The following is an 11,618-nucleotide window of genomic DNA, read 5'->3' on the forward strand; positions in this document are numbered from 1 at the left end:
CACTCGAACAAACGCGAGCAGAGGCACAATTGTTTTAGCACGGGGTTAGCAACCACCATATTTCTCTGCAAGTGCAATTTGGTTATTTTAAGGTATAAACAAATATGGTAAATTTTCATTCAGGCAGGGCAGATGAGGAAGAAGGATTTACACACAAAAAAAACAACTTTTCTTGTTTTTCCTTTTTGTTCTGTTGTTGAAGGGGAAAAAAGAAAGGAAAAAAATCAACGTAGCTTTCGGTAACGAAATTAAATTAAATTTCATTTGATTTAGTTTGATTTGAGAAAATAAATACAAAAATAGTTGAGAAAAGTATGTGAGAGAATTAAAAAAATAAAAAATAATAATCGCGTTGTTGAATTAAAAAAAATATTGAAATTGAGAAAAAATATTAAATAATTGAGATAATTTAATATTAAAAAATTAATTATAATAATAAATGAGAAAAAATATATGAGAGAAATTTTTAAAAAATAATAATTATGTCATTAAATTGAAGAAAATATAAAATAAAAAGGTTAAATAATTTTTTTTTGTAAACAATTAATAAAATATTATGTTATGTTTTTGTAAACAATTAATAAGGAGCAGGAGAGGAAGCATTGCATGACTTGCTGGACCAGCTTAAAACCTGAAGAGAGAGAGAGAGAAGACGAAGAGAGCATTGGAGTTTGCTCAAAATCGGGTTGACGAAACCGCCCCAAATTTTATCAATATTTCTCCGGACCTCCCGATGAATGTTTTGTGTTAATAAGCCTTCGATGACAGCTATCCTCTGATCTTCCTCTTGTAATGGGCTCTGCTCACGTCCTCCCTCTTCTTGTCCATAGCTAAACGACAATCCAATTCCTCGCGGTAAAATTCTCACTTGCACCGTTTGCTCGAATTTCTCGTCGGTTTCAACAGAGGGGTTGCTGCCGGAATGGCAAATGCATCTGGTTTTTTGGGTCCTTCAGTCCCGAGCTTGAGGAGGAGGGCCCAGTTCCAGCGTTCAATGGCGATTCATGGATCTGGGTTTTGTTCCCCGGAGCTTAGTGCGAAGAGGGTGTTTTGCTCCAGCGCCATTCAAGGTGCTGACAAACAGGCTCTGGGCGATTCTTCCATTGAATCTCGAGCGCCAAGGTGTGAGTTTTATTTCCTTCTTTCCCCCCTTACCACTGATATTGATATTGATTGGTATGGTGGCTGGTTTGTACTGGCAAATGGAGTCTTTATTGCAAAACAGATACATTCATCTTAGGCTGCAGCTCCGTTCTCCTGATTAGTTTAGAACTCAGGTGCTTGTTTTTAAGTTCCTTATGATATCGACTTGTCGGTCCGGGTTGGTCTTTCGGGGGCGGTTTTATCTCCTGGAGATCCCACTGATACATGCAGATTGTTTCGAGTTGTCCATATGAATTAGTCACTTATGGATGGCTCGATTCATGAAATACATCTTTATTCATGGAGGATTAGATTGCATATAGCCGCAACAGTTTGAATTGCACGTGCTCAGTGAAAGCGGGGATTGGAACTTGAGAGCCAGCACCTGACTTCCTTCTGAAGGATTAGCACCAAACAGATATCAAAGCAGGCAATGAAAGGTTCTGTCTTTATATATTGGCTACTCAAGAGTTGAGAATGGATTAGCCAACTTATTAGCTAGACCGAAGTTAATACCTTATGAGGATCATCGATATCTACTATTTGAAAGCCAGTTATTCAAGGATGCATAGCATAGTTAACTGAATCCATGTAAGCATCTGTTCTCAGGGGCTTTTGAGGAGTTAGAAAATTGGAGGACCTTCGAGACTGCCATGCCTTTCGGTTCTAACTGGAGAAGAATCTTCTCGTCTGCTGCTAGTTGTTAGACCAATACATAATTTATCATCACAATAAACTGTTGCTAGGGCTTGGTGTTGTTGGGTGGTGAGGTGGTCGGGGAGGTGGGAGCAAATTTAGATTTGCATATCGTACTGTTGAGTGTTCACTTACCCAGAAGATAGATGCAAACCTTGCGAGGCGGTGGCTTGTCATATTGAGTTCTGTAGGCATTATTTGAATTAGTTGAGATTAATCTGCTCCATGCTTGCTCTCCGTCTTGTTTTCTGGCTTGACCTCCGTTTACTCTATAAAAGAAAATCCATCAGAATTGTCTTGGATTCCCGATCACTTTTAAATGTTCAGACAAATAAGTCATTAGGAAGAAGAAAGTAAAAAAGGGCTGTTAAGGGAACATATATGAAAAAATAAATAATTGTGAGCGCTGAATGGGTGTTGATATGAATACTGTTTTGAGAACTGACACATTTATGTGGGCAATTGAGTATAGCTTGATCTCTGCATATCCATATGATTTATGTATTCATCTTATGATCCTCCTTGTAGGCTTGTGAGTAAAGGTTGCAAGTTACTTGGATCTGGCTCAGCTATACCATCTCTTCAGGTCTCAAATGATGATCTTGCTAAAATTGTCGATACCTCCGATGAATGGATCTCTGTCCGTACAGGAATCCGCAATCGACGGGTTCTTTCAGGTTTGTTCCTTTATTTAATATCTGTGTCGATGACTTAAAGTTAGTATAGAAAGTACGATGAGGAAATACCACTCTCACTGAATCTGAACATGCCATTGAACTTGCTGATAACTGTGTAATCAGTTGTTAATTCTAATTTCTTGGAATTTAATTTTTCTTTTAACTGAAATGATGGTCTTTGATTCAGAATATTCAATAGCCTCATCTCTGGTCCATGAGTATTGAAGGTCCTGGGTCCACTCAATTGGTTAATCATTTTAGAAAAACTATTATTATATGTTATTCATCTCCTATGTTTTAAAATTGTCTCAAGATCTAGTAAGATCTTGGTACGTCAAGGTAGCGATCCTGGATTCACTCATAAGGATATCTGGGACTGTTTGGGACATGGGCATCACATAGCATCCATTGTTTTCTCAATTTAACTCTCTTGGTCCCAGAGTTCCTACTCAATTCTTCATTCTTCATATACTCTGATAGTTCTTGTTTGGCTGCATCACCACTTCTTTTCATATATTAGCATGCATTTCAATCAATGTCAATGTACCTTATTTTAATCTAAATCTATTACCTATTTTGTGACAGGCAAAGATAGTCTGACGAATTTAGCAGCAGAGGCAGCGAGAAAAGCTCTAGAGATGGCACAGGTTGATGCTGACGATGTGGATATGGTCTTGATGTGCACTTCCACCCCTGAGGATCTTTTCGGTAGTGCTCCTCAGGTATGTGTACAGGTTTAAATTTTAGAGTGCGTTTGGATTTAGAGTTGAGTTGACTTGAGTTTAGGTTTTAATTGGTTTGTAATGATTGTATTGTTGAATTATGAGAAAAAGTAATGAATAGTTGAGAGAAAGTAATAATTAAGTAATGATTGTGTTGTTGAATTGTGAAAAAGTAATGAATAGTTGAGAGAATTTAATATTAAAAATTGAATTGAATGATTAAAAAAAATTATAAAATTAAAAAAAGTAATGATTGTGTTGTTGAATTGAAAATAAATGGAGATGAGTTGAGTTGAATTGAAAAATTTGTGAAAAACAAACACACCCTTAGTAATTCCGTTCTTTTTTTTTAATAGCTTTTATGCATTTATGCATATAGTTTTGTGGGCAATGAGAGCCATTACATCGATGTTCCACCAGCTGGAGTGAATTCAAAATGTTGTGGTTGGTCTTGTGAACATATGAGTTTAAAAGTGATTTGCCATCACTTTTTCATGCCATATCTCTGCTCAACAGATTCAGAAAGCACTCGGCTGCAAAAAATATCCTTTGTCCTACGATATTACGGCTGCGTGCAGCGGATTCGTGTTGGGTCTAGTCTCAGCTGCTTGCCACATTAGAGGTAACTTAGACTGCTTCCTGGAGCTTCTGATGAGTTCCATCATAATCTGTTGAGTGGTTGATATAATGAAGTATGATCCTATTGGAACATCAGGAGGTGGATTTAATAATGTTCTAGTGATTGGTGCCGATTCTCTTTCTCGGTATGTTGATTGGACCGATCGAGGGACCTGCATTCTCTTTGGGGATGCTGCGGGTGCTGTACTGGTGCAGGTAATGAATTCTGTTTTCTCCAACTTAAAAAGGATTTTCTGTGTTATTTGCCCTTATCCCGACTCAGTTCACAGTAGATATGGTCTAATTTGCATTTTTAGAGCCTTGCATTGGCTGATAGGACTAATAAACCTTTCAAAAACTTAAAGATGGAAAAATTTAGGGCTCTTTGGCTCAACGGGGTGGCAGTTCTAGATTTTCGGGCTTTTGGGTTTCCTAATCTAGTACAAAAAGAAATATGACAAAATGTCTGGTAATCTATGACGGAGAGAAGTATGATGAATTATAATCTACTAAATCTCGTGAACTGTGATGCAGTCCAGAACCCTTTGTTCCTTATTTCTTTATTCTTCTAAAAGCAGTGCAAATGAAAAATTGTGGAAACTCTTCTACATTGCTGCATTTTGTTTTTAATATTATTATGCTTGTTTTTGCAGTCCTGTGATGCCGAGGAAGATGGGCTCTTTGCCTTTGATTTGCACAGTGATGGAGATGGGCAAAGGTACAGAGTTTTCTCAAATAATCTTCCTTTCATCTTGACAGACTAGGAATCTCTGTTTCTTCTGAAGGATCAACGAGCAAGAGTGGACCTTTATGCAGGCACCTAAAAGCCTCATTCACAGAAAATGATATTGATCATGCCGTGGGAACTAGTGGGGCCATCTCAGACTTTCCACCAAGACGTTCTTCATATTCTTGCATCCAAATGAATGGTAAAGAGGTCTTCCGCTTCGCTTGCCGCTCTGTGCCCCAGTCAATTGAATCAGCCCTTCAAAAGGCTGGTCTTGATGGATCCAACATCGACTGGCTGCTGCTTCATCAGGTATCAGTTTCTATTAGCTACAAATTCAGAAAGCAAAATGGGTGATGATTCTTTTGGATATGAGAGATCCCCAGTGTCCAGTATTTATGGAGATGGTAATTGAGAGTTCTCCAGCACTTTGTTTTCATGTGAAAAAATGCATGCAATCCTTCTTGTTTTTCTGTTTTCCAGTTGATAAAAGCGTTCGTACTTTCATCAAAGAAAACATTTTCTTGAGCACAAGCACAATTTTATTTTCATGTTTTCTCAGATATAATAATTATGGTATCTCTGGTCGTATATATAAGTCCAAGTTCTTTAATGAAACAAAAGGCCTGATTTGACATTGGAATGACTATTATGAGAAGAATCATGGAAACCTGTCGTCCAAATATCAGCAGTTGTCCTGCGAGAAAACAGAGTTCTAGAACCATTCTCTAGAACCAAACAATGCATGTTTTCTAATTGTATAACAAGCCAACACATCTTTGTCTTGTTCTCCCATGTTCTTCTAGGAAAAGAAGAGGACAACTTGGAACTCTGTTTTCCAATATTTTCCTAGAGCAGAAACATTAACTCTAGAGGGAGTTTTTCGTGATCCAAGGCCTGAACTCTAGTAAATTCCAAGTGATTAAACAATTGTAGGCGAACCAGAGGATTATTGATGCAGTCGCGACGCGCCTGGAGGTTCCACCGGAACGAGTCATCTCAAACTTGGCGAATTACGGGAACACCAGTGCCGCATCTATCCCCTTGGCACTAGATGAAGCTGTTCGGAGCGGGAAGGTGAAGGCGGGCCACATGATCGCTGCTGCAGGCTTCGGTGCGGGGCTAACTTGGGGGTCTGCCATTGTCAGATGGGGATAAAGAATGAAGAAGCCTCCACTTAGAAAAGCATATGATCAACCCAACCATCTCCACCCAGTAAGAGACCCAGAAAACTGTTATTTGCCCAAATTTTGCTTCCATGACTGAAGAGAATTTTGAGTCCTCAGGGAGCAAGCAAGCAATCTTCGTCTTCTTCATCTTTCCCCTTTTTCATTAGTTTGATGATTCTGTTGGCACTACCCATAGCTCTTTTCTGTCCCCAATAAATCATTTCTTTCTCCTTTATTTGTTCAGCTTCCATTTAAGTTGTTAGTTCATTTTGTCTTGAGACATTGAGCAGAGCAGAGCATGTATTGCTGAACAGAGAACTGTACTGTATGCAGACCAAAAATCTTGAATCTTTATCATTGTCAATCAAAAATTTGGAGAATCCTCCTCTCGTTTGCTGTTCTGTAGCACATTACATCTAAAAGGGTACACGAAGGAGGAAAACTAAATAGAAAAACGATAAATTATCATAAATACAGGGGAGTGTAAAGAGAAAGAAGAAGAAAATCTAGACAAGCTTTTCTGAGCTGAAACCTCTTCTAGTCTGGAATTTATACCTCTTCAAGTCTGGACTTTATCCTCTTCAGAGTGTTCTCCACAGCGATATCGAAGGCATCCTTCTTCGCCCTCAACCCGGGAGAGCTCCCGTGACTTCTGTAAATGGTCCTTGGCATAATCTCCAAGACCTTCTCCCTCATCTTCTTGACCTTCCAACTGGGTATTGCCATCAGAACGTCCATGATCTTGAGGCCTTTGTAGACCACATCTTCCTTAGGGATGAAAACCGAAAACTCCCCGAAATCCTCCTCGGGCAAGTGCCATGAGTACTGGGACTTTGCAGATTGGTCCTCGAAGACGACGGGAATGCAGCCAGCGAGGATGCTGTCGAAGGTGGATCTCCGGGTCGGGGTGTCCCCTGGAGGCTGGAAGCAGAAGTTTGACCGCAGCATGGGCTTCATGTAGCGGATGGGGTCGTGCTCGCAGACCCCATTTGAGCAGTCCACTACCTCACAGAGCTTGGTGTATCGGTCCGAATCAGGATTGGTGGAATTCTGGTTCTCGCACTCGATACGAATGCTCCTGCGGATGTTGGGTGAGGCGGAGATGCCACCGCCCCCTGCAAAGAGGGCAAGGTTTGTGCGCTTGGACGATCGGACACGGTGGGCCCAGGCGTCAAGGAGTGGAAGGTTGGGGGGGTGGAAGGAGGTGGGGTAGGGGATGGCTTGCTCCTGCCACGGCCACGGACGAGACTCGAAGGTGAGGGCGGTAACGTTGAAGAACTCCGGCAGCTCCAAGAAAGACGTGCCCCAGATGGGCGGGTCATTGGAGAGGGGCTGGGAGAAGTCCCAGGCGGGGCGGGCCATCACGAGGAAGTGGTCATGGCCGGACCACCGGGACCACAGGAGTGGCTGATCGGAGCGGAGGAAGCGGTAGAGGTCGAGGCCGTGGTTGAAGCTGGAGTTGACCTCGGGGCCGTAGAGATACTTGAGGGCGTCGAGGGCGGAGTAGTAGGGGAGGAAGACGGCGTCGGCGACGGAGGGATCAGGGGTGAGGCAGGGGTACTCGAGCATGCGGCGGTGGAAAAGGAGCTCGAGGAGGAGCGGGTCGGTGCGGTACCAGCTCTGGGAGCGGTTGTGGGTCTTGAGGCCGAGGCCGTGGTTGGCCGTGTAGGGGCAGAAGGAATCGGTGAAGAGCGGGTACGCGGAGCAGTTGGCGAGGAGGTCGGCGTTGAACCGGGGAGGCAGCCGGCGGATGTGGATCCGGCGGCCTGTGCAGTCGGGCTGCTGGATCTGGAGGGAGGTGGCGGTAAACGGGAGGAGAGCGGCAGCAGCGATCAGGAAGAAGATGACGACGGAGGCGGACATTGCGGCCACCAATGATGGCGGAGGGAGGGAGGATTTACAAGAGGTGGGTCATATCATCGTGGGAGGAGTCGGATGGGGACCGCCATTGATGGATAGATGTGGGAGAGAAGATGAGACTTCATATCTTGAGTCAGTGGGAGAAAGGAAACAGAGCATTTTCAGGGAAAATGGATTTACAATTACAACAGTTCTTTCTCTCTCTTGCTCTCTGTGTCTTTTTTTTTTTAACGATTTAACTGTCGGTGCCGGTGGAGGGAATAATACATGGAAGTTCCCGAAAATGCGGCGGCTTTCTCTTGTTAAATTACCTTTAAGCCCTTTCTTGTTCCGTTACTTTGACACGTACGGTATAGGTTAATGTTAAAAATATGTTCGACATCAACATGTGATTCTTGAGTTTTTTTATTTCGCACAAAGGTCCCTAATTCTTTTTCTTTTTTTTCCTTTCACAACATTTTGGACTCGAAAGGTTTCTCTTTACATAGTGGGATCTTTGCAATTGGACCTGGAACTTCTTCCTTTGCTGTCTCAATCAATGAGCACCGATTCTATGGAACTTCAGTTCAGAGTCAGACGGTGAAATTCTTGAACTAAACCCCGTTGTTGCTCAGCTGTTCGATCTAGTCAAGTGGAAAGTTCCTAATATGTTACATATTCCGCACATCATCATACTGAGAAAGGAAAAACTAATATTTTACAGTATTTACTTTTGCATTAAGAATAACGAATCAAGAGAATACGAATTCACCCAGTATAGCCTTTTCGATGCAGTATTGAGTTTTTGGCTGGTGCCATGTAGCTCTTGTACATGTTATTTACTGGAAATTTTAAACTAAACTCGATCTTTTCTTCATCGAGTTCGACTCTTAAGACTTAAATTAAAGATATGCCTAGAGGATGGGCTCCATAAATTGACATGGTTGGACAAGGGTGGGCCTCACACATTTGCACTTTAGAAAGCTCAAGAGATTCACATAGGCTTCATTGTTGGGCTTTTTCTCAAACGGCCTTGCTCGGCCCATATAAATAGGCCGCGGTCCATGAATTTCCTGACAACTGGCCCATGCGACTGGTGTTGACTTTCTCCCCTTTCCTCTTGTGACTTGACCTTTTCCTTTTTTATGAAATAATTTGACTTTAATTTTCACCCCTATATATATCTACATACATACATATTTGCTTCGCAGAGAAGGTCGTGCTACGTGATTTTGAATAATTCTTGGAATCCTTTGCGTGTCCAAGAAGAGTCAATTGAAAGATCAAACACGTGATTTTCTAGGCTCCTAGAATCACGGAGATCGTAAGGTAAATTCTACCGCTCGAGAGTGGACGACTAATTCGATTCTACTGATTCGTCGCTAGAATAGCATGAATGTTTATTTGTAAAATAATATCCTCGGGAAGTTTTTGACTATGAATGAAATACTAATGAATATTGACCCAAATCGGTGAGGGTGACCGTGTCTAATAATGTACAGATTCTTCTCTTTTTCCTAGTTCTACCTCCTTTTTCAAATCTAATTCTTTGACATATATAAGGGGATGTAAGTTGCAGTCAAGTTAATTTATGTAATTAAGGTGATGTTAAACGCTTAATTAGTTAAGAAAAGAAAATATATTTGAAGATGGGAGGAATGATAAGAAAGAAAAAACATTTTGAGGGAAAAAGAACACTAATAAGTAAAAAATATCATATTTCATTAAGAAAAAAATTATTTTTCCTTACTCGTTAAATATTTTTTTACTCAATGATTAAGTAGATTAGACTATTACATTTCATCTTTTTATCTCTCCTATTCATTTTTCCATAAATTTTTAAGTACTCATTTCATTAAGTTGAAAACAAATACAACCTGAGACAATTTGATCCTCATAAGATCATCACCTCTAAACCAAAAAGGACTTATCGACATTCTGTACTTTGGGATTAACCAGCGTGACTTGTGGTTTGTCCCATCTTTTGCTAGATTTGGCTGAGGACATATTATATCAAGTGAATCACCCGTTAGCCCATAAAGTTCACAAATGACCCGACCTTTTCTTGACAACAATGTCTTGCAAGTTGATTTGAGAGGTCCACGTCCACTTTTAGAAGGCAAACCCTCTTTTTCCCTTCTTTTTGTTTCATTTTCTTTGTTTTCCCCCCTCACTTAGACAAATAATTAGATTATATATATAAGGTAAATTGTACCGGTGGTCCAAAAAGTTTTACAAATATTTCAATACAGTACAAAAAGTTTTTTTTGCTATTTGATGGTACAAAATGTTTCAAAATTATTTCAATATAGTTCAAACCGTCATCTCGTCATTGAAACCGTCCTTTACAAGATCTGTAAATTTTACACTATCATATAATTTACGTAAAACATGTTATACTATTAAGTTATAACTTTAAAATATTTTGTACCATCATGTAATGTCCCATAAAATCGGTTTTACACCATCAGCGTCGGCTTGACGGCGCCAATAGCGAGATAACGATTTGTACTATACTGAACAACTTTGAAATATATTGTACCATCAAGTAGCAAAAAAATTTTTTGTATCATATTGAAATATTTGTAAAACTTTTTGGACTATCAATGCAATTTACCCATATATATATATATATATATATCCGAGCCAGCTTACACACGTAACTCGAATAATTTACCTTCATAAACGGGTAAAAAAGGTAGGCTATTGAAACTCGTCCAAAGGAACTCATGGAAATAAATCCTATAGCTTGGCTCCGACAGCAGGCAATTCTTAGACCTATTTCGATTTGCCACATGCATTGCAGGTACAAGCATGTTTTTCACATGTGGGCATAACTTTTTTCATCTCACCAAAAGCAACGCTGACAAATGAGTATAGTACGGTACTGTACGTTTTCGTCTAATATCTTGAAGTTTCGTATATCGACTTTTATGATGGGACTGCTTGTGCCGTTTTAATAGATTTTATGTTTCCTTTTTTCTAAAATTAAATCGTGGCTTTACATCTAGTTTTCTCTTCTAATTTGAGCCAAATTATTTGAAAAAAATTGCTAATAAGTGTTTAAAATATATCCCTATATATTTATATATGTGCAGTTTTTTTACGGAGAACGAAATATTGTACAATTATTTTTTTGCTGATAAAAAACGAAATATTGCACGTTGAGTGCACAGAAGATATAGGAAAATAACTCCTTAGATATTGAAAAATTATTACTGTATTTTTAAACGCGATCTTTTACAGAAACCGCTGCATGGTTAGATTTGTGATATAGCCGGCACGAAAATTAGGTCAAAGATATGCAAATATTCATGATGAACCTCCACGTTTCTTGAAAATTATATAAATCATATAATTAGATCATAGAGCATAGGTGAAGAGCGAGAGTTTTAATTTACTGGGGATGGGGGACCATGCAATTTACTTATATACGCCTGCGAATACCCATGTCGTCCCTAGCTATAAAATGGTTTTTATTAATTAAATTTATGTCTGCACTAACACCTTATTGGCGGTTAGTTCAGTTAATTATGAAACAAACAATTAATTAACAGGGATCATCACGTGCTTAATCACTTATAATCTGCTTATATATAGATTGGGGCTAAACACAGGCAGCTAGCTGGCTAGCTAATCATTTGTTTATATATATATATATACACAGACACACACACACAACAGCGTCCCAGCACCGTTAGTCGTCGTTCCCATTGGTGTTTGAATTATAACTTTTTATGTCCCCATTACCGTTGTGTGAGGACATTACCACCTTAATCTATTGACTTAATATAATGTCACGACCACAGTAGAGATATTAAAATAGAGCAACATGTGGCACGACCTGTTAGCCTTTTTGCGACAATCAAGCCAGGGCGTTGATTCCAGGGTTCGATTCTCTCGAGAGTTGACATCTAGGGTTTAATTGGCGGGTCCCAAGCCATACAATACACCACTTGTTAGACTAGTCGGTTGCTACGGTGCCGAACACCATCGACAATAAAAAAAAAGTCAGGGGCGTTGATTT

At 39.9% G+C, this 11,618-nt stretch overlaps 2 protein-coding genes across 3 annotated transcripts; one reads left to right on the forward strand and one right to left on the reverse strand.

Moving 5' to 3' along the window:
- The first annotated feature begins 606 nt into the window (after positions 1 to 606).
- On the forward strand, positions 607 to 6,123 carry LOC116203776 (3-oxoacyl-[acyl-carrier-protein] synthase 3 B, chloroplastic). Of its 2 annotated transcripts, XM_031535701.1 has the most exons (9): positions 609 to 789; positions 907 to 1,122; positions 2,368 to 2,516; positions 3,102 to 3,238; positions 3,755 to 3,860; positions 3,954 to 4,072; positions 4,510 to 4,574; positions 4,673 to 4,895; positions 5,520 to 6,123. In XM_031535701.1, the coding sequence occupies exons 2-9, from the start codon at positions 923 to 925 to the stop codon at positions 5,739 to 5,741; spliced, it is 1,221 nt and encodes a 406-aa protein (XP_031391561.1). In that variant the 5' UTR covers positions 609 to 789; positions 907 to 922; the 3' UTR covers positions 5,742 to 6,123. The 2 variants fall into 2 exon arrangements, with proteins under 2 accessions (XP_031391562.1, XP_031391561.1); XM_031535702.1 differs by having other exon boundaries at positions 607 to 1,122; positions 5,503 to 5,639.
- LOC116203775 (probable xyloglucan galactosyltransferase GT19) lies at positions 6,081 to 7,829 on the reverse strand. Its single transcript, XM_031535700.1, has one exon. The coding sequence runs from the start codon at positions 7,613 to 7,615 to the stop codon at positions 6,302 to 6,304; it is 1,314 nt and encodes a 437-aa protein (XP_031391560.1). The 5' UTR covers positions 7,616 to 7,829; the 3' UTR covers positions 6,081 to 6,301.
- Positions 7,830 to 11,618: the final 3,789 nt, after the last annotated feature.

Source organism: Punica granatum, chromosome 4 (genome assembly GCF_007655135.1).
Source record: "Punica granatum isolate Tunisia-2019 chromosome 4, ASM765513v2, whole genome shotgun sequence".
Classification (NCBI taxonomy): domain Eukaryota; kingdom Viridiplantae; phylum Streptophyta; class Magnoliopsida; order Myrtales; family Lythraceae; genus Punica; species Punica granatum.

What these genes read in the sequence shown, in the direction of transcription:
- LOC116203775 (XM_031535700.1), bottom strand. Translation starts at nt 7,615, where the DNA reads ATGTCCGCCTCCGTCGTCATCTTCTTCCTGATCGCTGCTGCCGCTCTC.
- LOC116203776 (XM_031535701.1), top strand. Translation starts at nt 923, where the DNA reads ATGGCAAATGCATCTGGTTTTTTGGGTCCTTCAGTCCCGAGCTTGAGG. An exon ending in CAATCGACGGGTTCTTTCAG is followed by an intron (nt 2,517 to 3,101) that starts GTTTGTTCCTTT and finishes ATTTTGTGACAG; the next exon opens with GCAAAGATAGTCTGACGAAT. An exon ending in ACTGGCTGCTGCTTCATCAG is followed by an intron (nt 4,896 to 5,519) that starts GTATCAGTTTCT and finishes AAACAATTGTAG; the next exon opens with GCGAACCAGAGGATTATTGA.